This window comes from Camelina sativa, chromosome 8, assembly GCF_030686135.1.
Source record: "Camelina sativa cultivar CO46 ecotype springtype chromosome 8, ASM3068613v1".
Classification (NCBI taxonomy): domain Eukaryota; kingdom Viridiplantae; phylum Streptophyta; class Magnoliopsida; order Brassicales; family Brassicaceae; genus Camelina; species Camelina sativa.
Window position 1 is genome coordinate 26,426,971 of NC_141887.1, and position 16,221 is coordinate 26,443,191.

The following is a 16,221-nucleotide window of genomic DNA, read 5'->3' on the forward strand; positions in this document are numbered from 1 at the left end:
TAATAGTGTTTTATTAGATATAGAATATTCAGCACTCTTACTCATTATTGTTTTAAAATTATTTATCATTATTATTACACCAAATTTATTTTGTTTTTCTCTGTTTTATTGTAGTAACTTTTGGTTTTCTATTTTTATTTTATTTGTAACTAATTACAGTTAGATTCTACTCTCAATTTTTGAATAATTATTTTATACGACTTCAGTTTTATTTATCCTTTTAGAATTAAATTTTATTTTATATTATTTGTCGTTTTATATTTACAAAATTTATTTCTTATATCAAACAAAATAGTGCAATAACTATTTTTTTAATTTTTCTTTTATTTATCGTTTTAGAATTAAATTTTTTATTTCATATTATTTGTTTTATATCTACAAGTTTTCTTTAACTTAGTTATGTATATCAAATAAAATAGTGTCATTATTTTATGTTTTTCCATTTTATTTTTCGTTTTAGAGTTAAAATTTGATTTTATATTATAACGTATTAATTATAGATAAAACAGATTAAAAAGAAAAAGAAAAAAGAAATTGGTGTGAAACAATCTTTTTTATTTTTGGTAAAATTACCAAGTAATATACATGTTACGTTAAATCACATAAACCAAATTAACACCTATTATTTGGAATTTGGAAAACACTCGTTGTACTGGTTATCAAACATTAGTTTAATTTCCATATATCTCTTCTTTTTCTTCCTGTTTCAGACTTTTTTCCAACGAGATTTACTATAAATGTAAGACAAGATTCTTCAAAAGCAATGATGGGATCAAACAATTGTTTATACTCATGGGACTCAAAGGTTATAACACTGTGAGCTTCACATCCTTTTTTATTCGCTGATTACTTAAAAGGAGGAGCAATTCGAAAATAAAGACAGACGGTAACAGCTAACTCAAACCACTCTTGACTGAATCTAATAGTCTTCCAAGTATTCCATTATTTAACTCGACGAAGAACATCGGTTAGTAAAACTGCGGATTCCATGCTTTGTCCTGTCATCCAAACCCTGAAGGTTCTGCTGAAGTAATCTGCGTCGCTCCAAGCTTTGAGTTGCATGAGAGAGAAAGGTCCCTGTACAAGACCCTGGGGATCTTTGTATAGCCAGTTGAACTTCTCTTTCTCATAACACGGAGCCTGAACATCTTCAACTCTAGGGTCAAGGGTCTCTCCATCATCGTTGTCATCTTCATCATCATCGCTCAGTTCGATTATCTCTGATGGATTGGGTTGAGCTTGAGATACGTTGTTGGGATTAGTTACTGATATAGTTGACGGAAGCTGAGAAACTTCAGACTCTCTAATCGGCGTCTCTCCTCCAGTGATGCCATTTGCTGGCTGCTCTACATCTCCATGAAGATATCCATCACCTGTTAATTCAGAAGAATGGGGATTGGTATCAATTGCAGAACCATCTCATCCTTTCAAAACAGGTTTGAATACTACAGAATATACCAAATCAGAGAAACAAGTTGACGCAAATCAATCTCAATTCTTTAAAAGATTCCTATGCCAATTCCTTTTTGAAAACCAGCATATAGCTACAAAGAGATTGTCATATCTCTCTTCAATTTTCACTAGCATTCTTTGCTCGACTTTTTTCTTTCAGATTCTACCAATGCGAAAAAAACGAAAGAAAGAAAGAGAGACAACAACGTTGATATCACCAGATGCCTTAGTCTAAAATGCTTCTACAAACTGTACATGAAGTTTCAATAATCAATTCCTCTGGCTTGAATTTTCCAATTTTCGGGTAAATCTAAAATTTTCTATTGCAGAGCAGTAATATCACTGTCTTCTCAACATTTATAACAATAGAAGGCAGATAAGATGCAAGTATACCGTCACAGGCAAGACAAATCAAAGCTAAAGATGAGTAGCATGAACAATGATGGTAAGATGCAACACAGTAGAACAAGTAACCTTATAAATGTTATGACGCACCTGTAGAAGCAATCCAGGTTGGCAATCTCTCGTTTAATTCCATAGCAGGAGACGTGATTCCCGGAGTTGTGCTGGGGTTTGATATTAGATACCCATTACATTGTTGATCTTCTCCACCAAAGAGGTTGCGGACTTCTGGGGTTTCTTGGATGCACGATAATGGAGATTCACTCAGTTGTTGCTCGTTGTCACTATTATGAACCTCAGGGGACGCTTCAGGGTTTGGTACAAGTTTCTCTTCAATAACTTCTGGAACTTCACGGAATAGCCGGGCCTGTTCTTCTGGATTTTGAAGAAGAACCTTCTTCTCCAGGTACTCAGACAGCGTAACAACTCAATAAGTCATGAAAAACTCTAATCAAAGACGTTTTTTCTTATTTCAGATCTCATTATCACTTTCTACGAACAATATTCTTCATTGAAAATTATAACAATAGAAACATTTTATAACGTCATAAAAGGATATTCTCTTCGCCATCCCTTCTCATTGGCCCGATCAATAAGCCTTTGTAACTGTATAATTTCTCTTCCAAGCCACTAAAAAGGCAGTCACCAAAAATTGACGGTCAGTTAGAAAGATAAAGGACCACAAGTCGCTTTTTTCTGCTTAACAGTTAAAAGTTTATCATTGTAAAAGGACTGTGCTTCATGTGCTATCATTGTAGTCACACTCATAAGCATGATGAATAAGATATACAGAAATGAAGTACGAGAGGATGTTCGCAAACATACGTGTTTTGTCTGATCTTCATGTAAACTTCTAGCCTTTTCTTCCATCTCCACCTATCGAAGGTTCAAAATGAACTATGATTTAAGAACTACAAAATCTGAAACGCCATAACAGCAAGGCTAGCAAGTCGTTGGGATTTATGATAGAAATCTGTAAATCTGTAAATCTTTAACAGAGAGAGTGAAAATAAATATCTTTCAAACCACAGCAAAATGGGAAAACTTACAATTGTAGGCTTCGTAAGAAGCTCGTTCTTTATTCTCTGCTGCAAATCTTCACATTCTTCCTACAAGAATGCTATGATAAATTGTAAGAATATATTGGCTAGAATAGGCGTTGTTTCAAATATTGTAATCATGAATGACAATTTAAGTAACAAAAAAAGAGAAGCCCAGTGGCTGGTTCTCAGAACACATGGATACCTGACTCTCCACTGATCAGAAGAAAAAAATTTTGCGGAATTAAAATTATATCAAAGAAAATTACCTGGGAGAAATTATCATCAGAGAGCACAGATATAGAAACGTCTGTCATATAGTTTGTAACCTGAAGAAGAAAATCATCAGTCCCATGTTCCTTCTTCACGCCTAGATAACAGACAAAACAAAAGCACAAAGATAGCTCAACTCTCTACAACAGAACCAGAGATATGTAAGCAAAAGAGACATAATCATAGTGATGTGACCATCTTGTTTCACGAATGAGGCCAACACAATCACAAATTAATAATAAAAAAATTCAGAAAATTACCTGTAACCTGAACAAGCTGATAAGGGTTCTTCTGAAGATAATCATTAGGGTCAGACTTAACCCTCACAAAACTCCCCAACATTTTACCCTCAAAGGTGTCAGGAGACTTGATCAATTCCTGAACTAAACTCTTTCTCAAGTAGAGAAGCTTGATATTATCACTGACAATCGCAGCAAAAGTACCTCTAACTCTAGCTTTCTTAACAACCTTAGTCCCCATTTTAGCTACCTTATCCGAGTGACAAATAATCTGCGGCGTCTCATCATCGTAAAGAAAATCAAAATCCGAATCATCCTGATTCTCAGCGTAATGCTTTTCCAACAGATCATAGACTCTCATTCTGAAAATAGTCCTAGTCCCGAAAAGAGAAAGCAACCTTCGGTCGCACTTAACTTTCTTTTTATTAGAAAGATCCAAAAGACCTTCCTTTGCAATGTACTTGGCAATGGTATCAGTAACATCGTAACGAGAGATCATATCAGTAGTATCTTTACCAAGTGATTGGAGAAACTCAATGAGTTGTCTCGAACCCCATCCTACAAATTCGAATCTTTTAGGTCTAGCTTTTCTTTTCCTCGATGATATTGCAGAGACATTATTATTATTACCCTCCTCAACCCAAATTATATCCCCCATTACTCTTATCTCTCAAAACCTAAGAAGGAAATAAAAGAAGTCACACTCCGAAACTATCTAGCTTTAAGAAGTAATTTACCAAACTGGAAGATGGAAAAGAAAAAAAAAGTCGTGGCGTCGCGAGGAAGAAGATTCAATCCACCGAATTGAGGAAATGCACGAATTGAGGAAGAACAATCCACCGAGCGAATCGCCGCTCGAGAGTGGAGCTCTCTCCGTGTAGAGATTGACGGAAAGAACAAAATCTCCGGCAGGAATTTTAAAAAAAGGGGAGAGAGAGAGAGAGAGAGAGAGAGAGAGAGAGCTCAGATTCTCAGGCGACTTTGATTAGGGAGGAGAAGGGGGAAGGCAAGGACCAGTGGCAGTAAAGCATCTTCACCATTCACCACGTGCCCTCTTCTTCTTCTTCTTGGTAATTAAAAGATTCTGATTAGTCAACAGAGATGTAATGTTAATAACCGGTCAAAACCCAAAAATGGAAACCGAGCAAAACAACTGCAATATCGTCGTCTACATCAACTAATTTTACAAAATTTCATTAATTACCAACGATTTAACAGGTTGTCAATATATGTCATTTAAATCTCGTAAAGATATCTCTGCGTATATAAATATTCCGTTCTAAATTTAGAAAAATAAAGATTTTGAAACCACAAAAAAGGAAATTACGAGAATTATAGAAGTAATAGAACGAACTTACTCAGATAATTTTTAAACTTTTTTTTATAACATCATCACCTGCAACTGCAATGAATCCATAAAAACAAAGTTTCAACTTATTTTCTAGCTTTGAACACATATATGTTCAATATTTTTTAAGATAAAAAAACAAGTTTTAGAATTTAATCTCTATTCTTTTTGGATTTCTTCTTGGAAGGTTTATCAGCAGATGGAGCATCAATATAATCCTCTGCATTCACTCTCTCGTGTGTCTTCTTCTGCTTTTTCAACTCCTTTGTCTTGCTCTGCAAATATCATAACAACAAAAAACCAACTCAGTACATGTTCCCCAAAGCAACACAAGAGAGCTGTGCGGTTATTCGTTTTACCTTCAAAGAGTTTGTTAACTCGTTTATATCGCTCTTTCCATCCTCTGAATTGGTTGACTTGTTGTTGTTCACAGGTTCCTGCGATAACCAATCAAACAAAGTCAAGCGTTTGGAATTTTGAGGTTTTGGGATTAATTTAAAGGTAGAGAGACGCGATTTGACAATCAAATTAGAAGAGAGACCTCAGGTGGGAGGAATGAGGCATCTCTCTTTCTTTTGTTTTCTGTACTCTTCTCTGTCTGTTTCTCTTGCTTCTCCTGCCATTTTTTCTCTGACTTCTTTTTGTCACTCATGAAGTATTCTCCAGACTCCAATTGTAAATCAATCTGGAATAAAATCATATAACAAGTTCAAAACCATGCATTAGCGTACAACCTGGAGAACAATGATGGACTTGCAAGGCCCAAATACCAAAAGACTAGAAAGCAGACACTAAACAGCGCAAATATAGTAAAACCATGCTGAGAAACGTTGTAACATACAGGGTTTAACAACATAGAAACACAAACGAAAAACATGCAATAGGAGGATATGGACAACAACGATATAGGAATTGGTAGATAATTCACATAAGCAATTTTCCTACCTTGCTAGGCGGTTGTGGAGGAGGGAAAGGTGTGTATGGCTTCTTCTCCTTGCTTTTGGGCTTCTTTTGCTTAACATTTTTCCTGACAAATCAAATTCGAAATGCACTCTACTCATGAGTTACTGGCGATTTAAGAAATGTCACTCAAAACACTAATCAATAAATCGAGAGTCCCATACTTCTTGAATGTGGGAAGAAATCTATCCCAGCTTTCAGTTGCAAGAGCTGGATCCTTCATCAGTTCCTTTTTGATCATGAGTGCCTGCATAACCAAGTTTAGAAGTATATGAACCCATTTGACATGGTCTAATGAAAAAGCTTCTACACCAAGTTCTCGTGATTGTGGTATAAGTGAAGCACATAGAACCAACAAAAAAGTGAGAGATTTTCCATAAAAACCTTTATATGGTATACAGGATGCATTTTATTCTGTACGCACTCTTCCACAATCTTTCTGATTTGTTTGAGACCTTTCCATGAACCCATTGCGGCTACAGTACTTCCCTGTTAAATCCACGGAGCAAGTAAATATAAAAAAAAATCCAAAGAAACAAAAATGTACGACTGAAGTGAGACATTTGCAAAAGAAACACATGATTACCTGAACTAGAATGTAACAGCTGGTTAATATTTCCAGCGCCTGCAAGAACCAAAATTATTAAGCCTCAAAACACATATGACATAAGCATACAACAACAGTTTCGCACAACCTCTTAAGCATTACACGACTAGTATCACTAAACATCTCTCTGTTAAATATAGGACTTTGAACCAGACAGTTGACAAACCTTCAAGGTAGAGGAATTAGGACCCACAAGCCGCTGCCTTCTTTTAACAAATCTTTCCTGCAAACATAAAGTCTATATTAGGACCTGTTGACTATGCATGCTATATACAGAATGACATTACATTCAATCAATTTAAAGAAATCACATGTTTATAGTAGAATGTGACATCAAGGAGCTATAGATTGTCTTTAGATAATTGAAGTTATCAAAATGCAAGCACAGGGGTGAGTGAGATAATTGAACTTAGGCCTCATAATTCAGTCCCCGAGAGTAAGACTTAATTGTACCTTATTCCGAACCAAGTTACCAATCTTGATGATATCACATTGCATCTCATCGTCTAGAATCTTAATAGCCTGTAATGATGCCAAGTGAAAAGAAGATGATAACCACAAATATCAGAAAGAAACAGACTTCCAATTACATAGAAGAACAAACACATAAATTTGTTAGAGCCTAGAATTGTAACAACGTAATAATACCTGAGGAGCAGGGACACTTCTGGAAAGAAGCTTAATCAAATCCCTAGCTTTGATAACGATGAACGGGTCTCTTGTCTTCATCGTCGTTTTAACAGTCATAGAACCTTTAACCTACACAAATAATTTTCAAACATATCAATAAAACCCCAGAAAAAAAAAAAAGCAACTAGACCGTAAAGAGGGGGGGGGGGGGGGGGGGACGCACCAGGTTGAGCTTGCAGGCGATACCATATTCCTTGAGAGCGGATTCGATTCTAGGCCAGCAATCCTGAAGATACTTCTCTCTGTATTGAGGAAAGAGTGTGGAGAATTTGCTCGTAGTGAGCATCCCAGTGGGATTCCATGCCGGGTCGAACTTCTCGACAGTCCAACGGTCGATGTTTGGGTCTTCGTCCCATGGCTTCGGCTTGTCGTGTTTACCTTTCTTCTTCACCCTTTTCTCAATATTCTCCTCCTCGTGCTCAATCTCTTCCACCTTCGCCATTGTAAACAATCAGTTACTTCCTCCTCCTCTCTTGACGGCGGCGAAGCTTTATATTATACGATATGATGATGATTAGGGTTTATCTTCTCCTTCGAGAAAAATTACAATAGTGGCTGGAATCGCAAGCTGGTCTTGATTTAATTAAAAATTAAAACCCACTAACCGAATAAATCTAAAATCTCTAACCGAATACAACCGGTATAAACCGAACCAAATTACCTGCAGGAGTCGTTGGCGGATTTCCCAAAGTTGCTAACCAAACCAGAGTCTCTCTTCTTTTACACTCTTCTTCTTCTGTTCAAATCAGCCTAAACTCCATTTTTTTCCCCATACGAATCATCATGATTCATCATTGTTCATTCACGAAACCCACTTTCTCAATTTCGATCTCGACTCAGAAGCATCATCATCATCATTCAAGTAAATTCTTGAATTTGGGTTTCAGAATCCGATGCGAGTCCGGGGATGTCTCGTCGCCGATGCGGACCAATGCGGTGTCTCTGTCGTCGGAGATGGAAGGTTCGTCTTCGTTGAAGAAGAGTTTGATGGAGTCAGAAGGGAAAAAAAGCGAGCCTTACCCAGGAGGAATGCCGAAGATGGGTCCATTCACGGGTAGAGATCCGAATGTGAAGAAACCTTCTTGGTTGAGACAAAAGGCTCCACAAGGCGAGAGGTTTCAGGAGGTGAAAGATTCTCTTTCTCGTCTCAATCTCAACACTGTTTGTGAGGAAGCACAGTGCCCTAACATCGGCGAGGTTTGCATTTTCTTTATCTCCACCATTGTTGATATGTATCGGTTTTTATGAATTGTGGGTATGAGAAATTGTAAGTTTGGTTTTGTTTCTTTAAAGGTTCTTAATTTTGGTTTATGATGATGTGTAGTGTTGGAATGGAGGTGGTGATGGTGTAGCAACTGCAACCATTATGGTTCTTGGTGATACTTGTACTCGTGGTTGTAGATTTTGTGCTGTTAAAACCAGTAGAAATCCTCCTCCTCCTGACCCAATGGAACCAGAGAACACTGCCAAGGCCATAGCCAGTTGGGGGTATGTGACTTTTATTTGATTCCTAGTCTGAGTAATCTGCTTATATCTTCCTTTAGCTTTTGTAATGGTTGGGTTCAGAACTGTTAATAAGATAGAAGAAAAAAAGCAATGTTGCATCAGACTGCTTGTCGTTTTGTAGTTGGATCTCCAAGTTAGAGTAAATGAAGAGGGGATGAAATTAGAAAAAATGGTCTTAATGCAATCTCAGCAGTCAATTATGCATCGTTTATAATATATGATATGCTCTCTTGGGTTTTCCTTTGTTGCAGTGTAGACTACATAGTTATCACCAGTGTAGACCGTGACGATATACGTGATGGTGGAAGTGGACATTTTGCGCAGACTGTCAAAGCTATGAAGGTAACTTTTTATGCAATATGTTATTGAAATCATAAGTAATGAAAGAATTAACTATGCTCATAGTTGTCAGTTCAAGTTTACAGGATAAGAGCTCTGTCCCTTGATCCCGTATTCGTAAGAATACTTCTTTGTGCATAACACGAATTTGGTTTCAGAATGTGAAAATGAATATGTATATCTCATCTTTGTAGAGACATAAGCCGGATATAATGATAGAATGCTTAACTTCTGATTTCCGTGGGGACTTGGAGGCTGTCGATACTCTTGTGCACTCGGGATTGGATGTTTTTGCTCACAATGTTGAGACTGTGAAAAGGCTTCAGCGACTCGTAAGAGATCCTAGGGCTGGGTGAGTTTTGTTTTCTTGTTCTTCATCTTTCTATTTGTTTCTGAATTTGGTTATGGCATAGATAGGGTGAGCATTGAATTGATCCTCTGTTATGGGTAATCAACTTTGTCACTAATTATACATAGTCAATTATCTCCTCAGTCGGTTAAAGCGAGACATAGATAGTTTTATGCATTTCCAGTTGTAGTCAATCTCTTTTTTTTTGTATTTTTTTAAAAATGTGGATCACATGTGGCGAATGCAGATATGAGCAGAGCATGTCGGTTTTGAGACATGCAAAGATCAGCAAACCTGGAATGATCACAAAGACATCTATAATGCTTGGTCTGGGAGAAACAGACGAAGAGTTGAAGGAAGCAATGGCTGATTTAAGAGCAATAGATGTTGACATTCTAACTCTTGGCCAGTATTTACAGGTAAAATTATCAGTTCAACATATATCAGACTATCATTCGCATGTTTCCAACACAGAAAGATCTCAGTTTCCAAAGAACATCAAATTGACCATTCTTTTGATATACAATGCAGCCAACTCCATTGCATCTGACTGTGAAAGAGTATGTCACACCTGAGAAGTTTGATTTCTGGAAAACATACGGAGAATCAATAGGATTCCGCTATGTTGCAAGTGGTCCACTGGTAAAGCCACGAACTAGCTCTTACCATCTCTTTCTATCAAAAATATCTGAGAACATTGAAGAACCAGGAATGTGCTTATATTAATTTGGTTATATATACTTCTTTGCAGGTAAGATCTTCATATAGAGCAGGAGAGCTATATGTGAAGACAATGGTCAAAGAAAGCTACTCTAAATCCTTGTCATAATAGCAACAATGGAGATCATAAATGCCACAAGTGAAACCTGGGACTCAACACAAAGCCTGTTACTCCTATCTCTCTTTTTTGTCTTTCAATTGACTTCATTCATTTTGGTAATTTATCCGAATACCATTGTGGATATATATAAATATTAATATATAGTTTTTGTGTTTTATAAAAATGGTGCCAATAATAATATCTGGAAATTGTCTCAAAGATATTTACTGTGTTGGATTCTTTATCTGAAGCCACAAGTACCTCTCATCCCTTACATTGTCTTTAAGTCTAACACGCGTCACCTTAACTATCCAAAACTAATCCGAAAGCAAATAATTAGCAAAAGTTAGGTTACGGTAGTTTTTCAGAAAAATGGTAAATTTCTACATTAACTCAAACAGCCTTAGTCAACCGTTAAATGTTTTGATCAATTTGATCAACCGACAACTCCTTCGATTCATGCATTGTTTCTTCTATACTTATCTTTTGCAGTTATCTTCAATCCTCGTTCACCATTTTCGTCAATCACACACTGAAATAAAGAGAAAGAGAGACACGAACATACTAAAATGGAATTTAGTGAAAAACCCTAATTTAAAATTGGGAAGAAATTCTCAAAATTCTCTACATCAAAAAAGTTAATATTATATTGGTGAGAGACTGGACCAATGCAAATGCTCTTATTAATCACCTAAATTAAATTAAGCATCTTATATAAATAGATGAGGCGCTAAATCGATTAATCTTTTTTGGTTTACGCTCTGTCACCGGCGATTTTTTTCTTTTTCCCCGCGCAGATGACTAGTGGTTACGCTCTGCAAGAGCTGGATCCTTCAGCAGTTCCTTTTTGATCAAGAGTGCCTGCATAACCAAGTTTAGAAGTATATGAATCCATTTGACATGGTCTAATGAAAAAGCTTCTACACCAACTTCTCGTGAGAGTGGTATAAGTGAAGCACATAGAACCAAACAAAAGAAAAGTGAGAGATTTTCCATACAAACCTTTATATGGTATACAGGACGCATTTTATTCTGTATGCAGTCTTCCACAATCTTTCTGATTTGTTTGAGACCTTTCCATGGACCCATTGCGGCTACAGTACTTCCCTGTTAAATCCACGGAGCAAGTAAATATGAAAAAATCTAAAGAAGGAAAAATGTACAACTGTAGTAAGACATTTGCAAAAGAAACACATGATTACCTGAACTAGAATGTAACAGCTGGTTAATATTTCCAGCGCCTGCAAGAACCCAAAATTATTAAGCCTCAACAACAGTTTCGCACAACCTCTTAAGCATTACACGACTAGTATCACTAAACATCTCTCTGTTAAATATAGGACTTTGAACCAGACAGTTGACAAACCTTCAAGGTAGAGGAATTAGGACCCACAAGTCGCTGCCTTCTTCTAACAAATCTTTCCTGCAAAGATAAAGTCTATATTAGGACCCGTTGACTATGCATGCTATATACATGTTGACATTACATTTAACCAACATCGATAAGGATCAAAAATGCAAACACAGGGGTGAGTGTTATAATTGAACTTAGGCCATCGTAAGAATCGCCGAGACTAAGACTGAATTGTACCTTATTCCGAACCCAAGTTACCAATCTTGATGATATCACATTGCACCTCATCGTCTAGAATCTTAATTGCCTGTAATAATGCCAAGTGAAAAGAAGATTCATAACCACAAATATCATAAAGTAACAGACTTCGCATAAATTTGTTCGAACCTAAAACGTAATATATAATACCCGAGGAGCAGGGACACTTCTGGAAAGAAGCTTAATCAAATCCCTAGCTTTGAGAACAATGTACGGATCTCTTGTCTCCCTCGTCGTTGCAATAGTCATAGAACCTTTAACCTACAAATTATAACAACATAATTTTCAGAAAAAAAAAAAAAAAAAAAAAAAAAAAAAAGCAACTAAACCAAACAAACGTAAAGGGGAGGGGACGCACCAGGTTGAGCTCGCAGGCGATACCATATTCCTTGAGAGCGGATTCGATTCTAGGCCAGCAATCCTGAAGATACTTCTCTCTGTGTTGAGGAAAGAGTGTGGAGACGTCGGTAGAAGCGAGCATGCCGGTGGGATTCCATGCCGGGTCGAATTTCTCGACAGCCCAACGGTCGATGTTTGGGTCTTCGTCCCATGGCTTCGGCACCCTTTTCTCAATATTCTCCTCCTCGTGCTCAATCTCTTCCACATTCGCCATTGTAAACAATCAGTTACTTCCTCCTCCTCTCTTGACGGCGGCGAAGCTTTATATTATATGATATGATTGGGGTTTATGTTCTCCTTAGGTCATCTCCAATGGTAAGTTTGTTAGCAAGTTTGTTAGAATACTTTAATTACCAAAAATACAAATTTGCTTAAGAAAACTTTTGTAAAATTTATCCCTCCAATGGTAAGTTTCTTAACAAGTTTCTTACATTATATTCAAAAAAAAAAACAGAACTTGTGTTACAAGCAAAACACCTAAATAAAACTTCACTTACCATTGTTATTTGAGGTTTGTCCTCCAATGGTACCATAGCACCACCCCCAACTTCCATGCCACCATAAAACAACGAAAAAGATTTTGCGGAGAAAGCTGACTCTCGTTACAAAAAGATATCAAATCTGACTCTCATTACCAAAAGATATCAAATCCTCACTTAAAACCCCAGTAGGATCTAAGTGTGAAAGTGGAATGGTCTGTGTTGAGGATTTAAATGTGAAACTACAAGTTGTGGTTAGTGTAGTTAGCAATCAATAACAAGAGACTAACAAGCATTTAGACATTTAAACATTTAGCATTTTCTTTATCTCCACCATTGTTGATATGTATCAATTTTATGGAACTGTGGGTATGAGAAACTGTAAGTTTGGTTTATAGAGGTCACTGATGAGTACCCTACTTGCTAATCCAATCAAGATATTTAAAGATGCTTAATTTTAGCTTTTGATGATGTGCAGTGTTGGAATGGAGGTGGTGATGGTGTAGCAACTGCAACCATCATGGTTCTTGGTGATACTTGTACTCGTGGCTGTAGATTTTGTGCTGTTAAAACCAGTAGAAATCCGTCTCCTCCTGACCCAATGGAACCAGAGAACACTGCCAAAGCCATAGCCAGTTGGGGGTATGTGACTTTTATTTGATTCCTAGTCTGAGTAATCTGCTTATATCTAAAATGGTGTCATTGCAGTCTCAACAGTCACTTATGCATCGTTTTTGATATATGATTGGTTTAGTATGATATGCGCTCTTGGATTTTCGTTTGTTGCAGTGTAGACTACATAGTTATCACTAGTGTAGACCGTGACGATATACCTGATGGTGGAAGTGGACATTTTGCGCAGACTGTCAAAGCTATGAAGGTTATTAGTCTAACTTTCTATGCAATGTGTTATTGAAATCTAAGTAGTTAAAGATTCAATATGCTCATAGTTGTCAGTTCAAGTTTACAGGATAAGACCGCTGTCATCTCGTAAGAATACTTTTTTTTGTGCTAACACGAATTTGGTTTCAAAATTGGAAAATTAAAATGTATATCTCATCTTTGTAGAGACATAAGCCGGATATTATGATAGAATGCTTAACTTCTGATTTCCGCGGGGACTTGGAGGCCGTCGATACTCTTGTGCACTCGGGACTGGATGTTTTTGCTCACAATGTTGAGACTGTGAAAAGGCTTCAGCGACTTGTAAGAGATCCTAGGGCTGGGTGAGTGTTGTTTTCTTGTTCTTCATCTTTCTGTTTGTTCTGAATTTGGTTATGGCATAGATCGGCTGAGCATTGAATTGATCCTCTGTTATGGGTAATCAACTTTGTCACTTATTATACATAGTCAATTATCTCCTCAATCGGTTAAAGCGAGACATAGATAGTTTTATGCATCTCTAGTTGTAGTGAATCTCTTTTTTTATAGATATATTTTTTTAAATGTGGATCGTATGTGGCGAATGCAGATATGAGCAGAGCATGTCGGTTTTGAAACATGCAAAGATCAGCAAACCTGGAATGATCACAAAGACATCCATAATGCTTGGTCTGGGAGAAACAGACGAATTGAAGAGTTGAAGGAAGCAATGGCTGATTTAAGAGCAATAGATGTTGACATTCTAACACTTGGCCAGTATTTACAGGTAAAATCATTACTTAACATATCTTAGACTATCATTCGCATGTTTCCAATCTCCAACACAGAAAGATCTCAGTTTCCAAAGAACATCAATGATTAAAAGGACCTTTCTTTTGTTCTACAATGCAGCCTACTCCATTGCATCTGACTGTGAAAGAGTATGTCACACCTGAAAAGTTTGATTTCTGGAAAACATACGGAGAATCAATAGGATTCCGCTATGTTGCAAGTGGTCCACTGGTAAAGCCACGAACTATCTCTTGCTCTCAATCTCTTCATATCAAAAATAACTGAGAACATAGAAGAACCAGAAATGTGCTTATGTTAATTTGGTTAATGGTTATATATACTTCTTTGCAGGTAAGATCTTCATACAGAGCAGGAGAGCTATATGTTAAGACAATGGTGAAAGAAAGCTACTCTAAATCCTTGTCGTAATAGCAACAATGGAGATCAAAAATGCCACAAGTGCAACCTGTGGGGCTTACTCAACACAAAGCCTTTTTACTCCTATCTCTCTCTTTTTTTGTCTTTCAGTTGACTTCATTCATTTTGGTAACTTATCCGAATACCATTGTGGATATATATAAATATTAATATATAGTTTTTTGTGTTTTATAAAAATGGTGCCAATAACTTTTACCAAAAAAAAAATGGTGCCAATAATAATATCTGGAGATTGTCTCAAAGATATTTACAGTTGGATTCTTTAACTGAAGCCACAAGTTCCTCATCCTTTACATTGTCTTAAGTCTGACACGCGTCACCTTTATTATCCAAAAATAATCCGAAAAGCAAACAATTAGCAAAAATTAGTAATCACCTTAATTAAAATAAGCATCTTATATAAATAGATGAGGCGCTAAAACAATTAATCTTTTTTGGTTTTACTCTTACTTTCTTTTAAGATTTTTTTTCTTTCCCGGCGCAGATGACTAGTGGTTACGCTCTGTCACCGGCGATTATCGCCGCCGTTCGTCCTCCGTCATCTCAAGATTGTCTCTCTGCTGCATCTGTTTACGGACGCAAAGCGATCAATTCTTCTTCATCTTCGTCTATCTTGATACCTACCTCATTATCCACTTCCTGCGGTCGAAGCAAATGCGCCTTCTCAATCTCGCGGAAATCGACGAAGATTCGTTGCGATACTGCAGTGAAATCGGCGGCTTCCGTAGACGCGGACGCTGATCTCTCGTCACCTACGACGTCACTGGAGAAGGAGGAAGATGAGAAGGCCAAGGCGAAGATTGGGGCTAGGGTTAGGGTTACGGCGCCATTGAAAGTTTACCATGTGGTTCGTGTTCCGGAGGTTGAATTGATGGGGATGGAAGGTTTTATCAAAGATTACGTCGTTCTTTGGAAAGGAAAGCGAATCTCAGCTAATCTGCCGTTTAAGGTACAGTTTGTGAAAGAGATCGAAGGTCGTGGCCCTGTTAAGTTCTTCACGCATCTTAAGGAAGACGAGTTCGAGTTAATTGATCCGTGATTGAATTCAAACCAAAAGGCAAAAGCTTTCTTCTTCTCTTTCTGATGTTAATTAGACTTGAGAAAAATCTTTTGTGAATGGAATGGGTTTGTTTGTATGTACCCTTTTGTATACAATTTAGCTTATTATATACATAACATTTCACCCATTCTTGAATCCTCTATTGCTTTGCTGCTTCTTATGTTGGAGAAATAAACAAAAAAAAAGCTGTTTCTTGATCCATTGACAAAGCTTGGAAGTCTGCTAAAACTGTATTTGTGTTTGATGGGGTTCTCTTCAGATCAACATTTGAATTTATCTTATCCTCAAAGTCTATAATTCGTTGTGGGGTTATGAAGTCCATTGTAGTTGGTATGAAGATTTTTAAGAAACTGGTTTCTGTAACTCTGTGAGTGTTAACGGTTGATTCTTATACAGAAATCTTTGTTTGTAGTTTAGGATCAGGAACTAAAAAGGAATGACATCAGATGTGTTTTCTAGGTACTTGTTTGGATGAATTACATTGCAGTGGTCTATAGCATTTGAGATCTTTGTAGGAGAGTCTTTAAATTAGTAGCCATACTGATTCTTCTCAAA

General features: G+C 36.9%; 4 protein-coding genes and 2 pseudogenes across 7 annotated transcripts; 3 read left to right on the forward strand and 3 right to left on the reverse strand.

Annotated features, from left to right (window-relative positions):
- Window positions 1–767: 767 nt before the first annotated feature.
- Window positions 768–4,490, reverse strand: LOC104708247 (uncharacterized protein At5g08430). 2 transcript variants are annotated; one of them, XM_010424791.3, is made up of 7 exons: window positions 3,428–4,490; window positions 3,164–3,264; window positions 2,904–2,963; window positions 2,680–2,730; window positions 2,414–2,484; window positions 1,948–2,273; window positions 768–1,373 (listed from the first exon to the last, which is right to left on the reverse strand). In XM_010424791.3, the coding sequence occupies exons 1-7, from the start codon at window positions 4,062–4,064 to the stop codon at window positions 943–945; spliced, it is 1,677 nt and encodes a 558-aa protein (XP_010423093.1). In that variant the 5' UTR covers window positions 4,065–4,490; the 3' UTR covers window positions 768–942. The 2 variants fall into 2 exon arrangements, with proteins under 2 accessions (XP_010423093.1, XP_087319009.1); XM_087462883.1 differs by having other exon boundaries at window positions 3,164–3,223; window positions 3,428–4,459.
- A 282-nt stretch (window positions 4,491–4,772) lies between these two features.
- LOC104709875 (KRR1 small subunit processome component homolog) lies at window positions 4,773–7,596 on the reverse strand. Its single transcript, XM_087462885.1, has 11 exons — window positions 7,175–7,596; window positions 6,970–7,080; window positions 6,775–6,843; window positions 6,488–6,544; window positions 6,301–6,339; window positions 6,099–6,203; window positions 5,879–5,961; window positions 5,700–5,781; window positions 5,296–5,439; window positions 5,114–5,191; window positions 4,773–5,029 (listed from the first exon to the last, which is right to left on the reverse strand). The coding sequence occupies exons 1-11, from the start codon at window positions 7,451–7,453 to the stop codon at window positions 4,907–4,909; spliced, it is 1,170 nt and encodes a 389-aa protein (XP_087319011.1). The 5' UTR covers window positions 7,454–7,596; the 3' UTR covers window positions 4,773–4,906.
- A 95-nt stretch (window positions 7,597–7,691) lies between these two features.
- Window positions 7,692–10,209, forward strand: LOC104709877 (lipoyl synthase, chloroplastic). Its single transcript, XM_087462884.1, has 7 exons — window positions 7,692–8,208; window positions 8,336–8,499; window positions 8,769–8,859; window positions 9,051–9,208; window positions 9,453–9,624; window positions 9,737–9,847; window positions 9,957–10,209. The coding sequence occupies exons 1-7, from the start codon at window positions 7,795–7,797 to the stop codon at window positions 10,032–10,034; spliced, it is 1,188 nt and encodes a 395-aa protein (XP_087319010.1). The 5' UTR covers window positions 7,692–7,794; the 3' UTR covers window positions 10,035–10,209.
- Window positions 10,210–10,811: 602 nt separating this feature from the next.
- On the reverse strand, window positions 10,812–12,311 carry LOC104709878 (KRR1 small subunit processome component homolog; annotated as a pseudogene). The gene is made up of 7 exons (XR_015564388.1): window positions 11,996–12,311; window positions 11,788–11,898; window positions 11,617–11,686; window positions 11,392–11,448; window positions 11,228–11,266; window positions 11,028–11,132; window positions 10,812–10,886 (listed from the first exon to the last, which is right to left on the reverse strand). The product of XR_015564388.1 is annotated as a KRR1 small subunit processome component homolog (transcript).
- A 416-nt stretch (window positions 12,312–12,727) lies between these two features.
- Window positions 12,728–14,642, forward strand: LOC104709879 (lipoyl synthase, chloroplastic-like; annotated as a pseudogene). The gene is made up of 7 exons (XR_015563690.1): window positions 12,728–12,769; window positions 12,994–13,157; window positions 13,305–13,395; window positions 13,584–13,741; window positions 13,987–14,163; window positions 14,289–14,399; window positions 14,520–14,642. The product of XR_015563690.1 is annotated as a lipoyl synthase, chloroplastic-like (transcript).
- Window positions 14,643–14,999: 357 nt separating this feature from the next.
- Window positions 15,000–15,793, forward strand: LOC104708248 (ferredoxin-thioredoxin reductase subunit A2, chloroplastic). Its single transcript, XM_010424792.3, has one exon. The coding sequence runs from the start codon at window positions 15,091–15,093 to the stop codon at window positions 15,643–15,645; it is 555 nt and encodes a 184-aa protein (XP_010423094.1). The 5' UTR covers window positions 15,000–15,090; the 3' UTR covers window positions 15,646–15,793.
- The last annotated feature ends 428 nt before the right edge of the window (window positions 15,794–16,221 follow it).

Excerpts from the sequence above, each read along its gene's own strand:
- LOC104708247 (XM_010424791.3), bottom strand. The coding sequence starts at position 4,064 with ATGGGGGATATAATTTGGGTTGAGGAGGGTAATAATAATAATGTCTCT. Across the intron at positions 2,274-2,413 it reads GAGAAGGGATGGCGAAGAGA|GCTGTCTGAGTACCTGGAGA; the intron begins ATATCCTTTTAT and ends TTGAGTTGTTAC. Across the intron at positions 1,374-1,947 it reads AACCTGGATTGCTTCTACAG|GTGATGGATATCTTCATGGA; the intron begins GTGCGTCATAAC and ends CTGAATTAACAG.
- LOC104709875 (XM_087462885.1), bottom strand. The coding sequence starts at position 7,453 with ATGGCGAAGGTGGAAGAGATTGAGCACGAGGAGGAGAATATTGAGAAA. Across the intron at positions 6,545-6,774 it reads GTAACTTGGTTCGGAATAAG|GAAAGATTTGTTAAAAGAAG; the intron begins GTACAATTAAGT and ends TTATGTTTGCAG. Across the intron at positions 6,204-6,300 it reads GCTGTTACATTCTAGTTCAG|GGAAGTACTGTAGCCGCAAT; the intron begins GTAATCATGTGT and ends TGGATTTAACAG.
- LOC104709877 (XM_087462884.1), top strand. The coding sequence starts at position 7,795 with ATGATTCATCATTGTTCATTCACGAAACCCACTTTCTCAATTTCGATC. Across the intron at positions 8,860-9,050 it reads AGACTGTCAAAGCTATGAAG|AGACATAAGCCGGATATAAT; the intron begins GTAACTTTTTAT and ends TCATCTTTGTAG. Across the intron at positions 9,209-9,452 it reads GTAAGAGATCCTAGGGCTGG|ATATGAGCAGAGCATGTCGG; the intron begins GTGAGTTTTGTT and ends TGGCGAATGCAG.
- LOC104708248 (XM_010424792.3), top strand. The coding sequence starts at position 15,091 with ATGACTAGTGGTTACGCTCTGTCACCGGCGATTATCGCCGCCGTTCGT.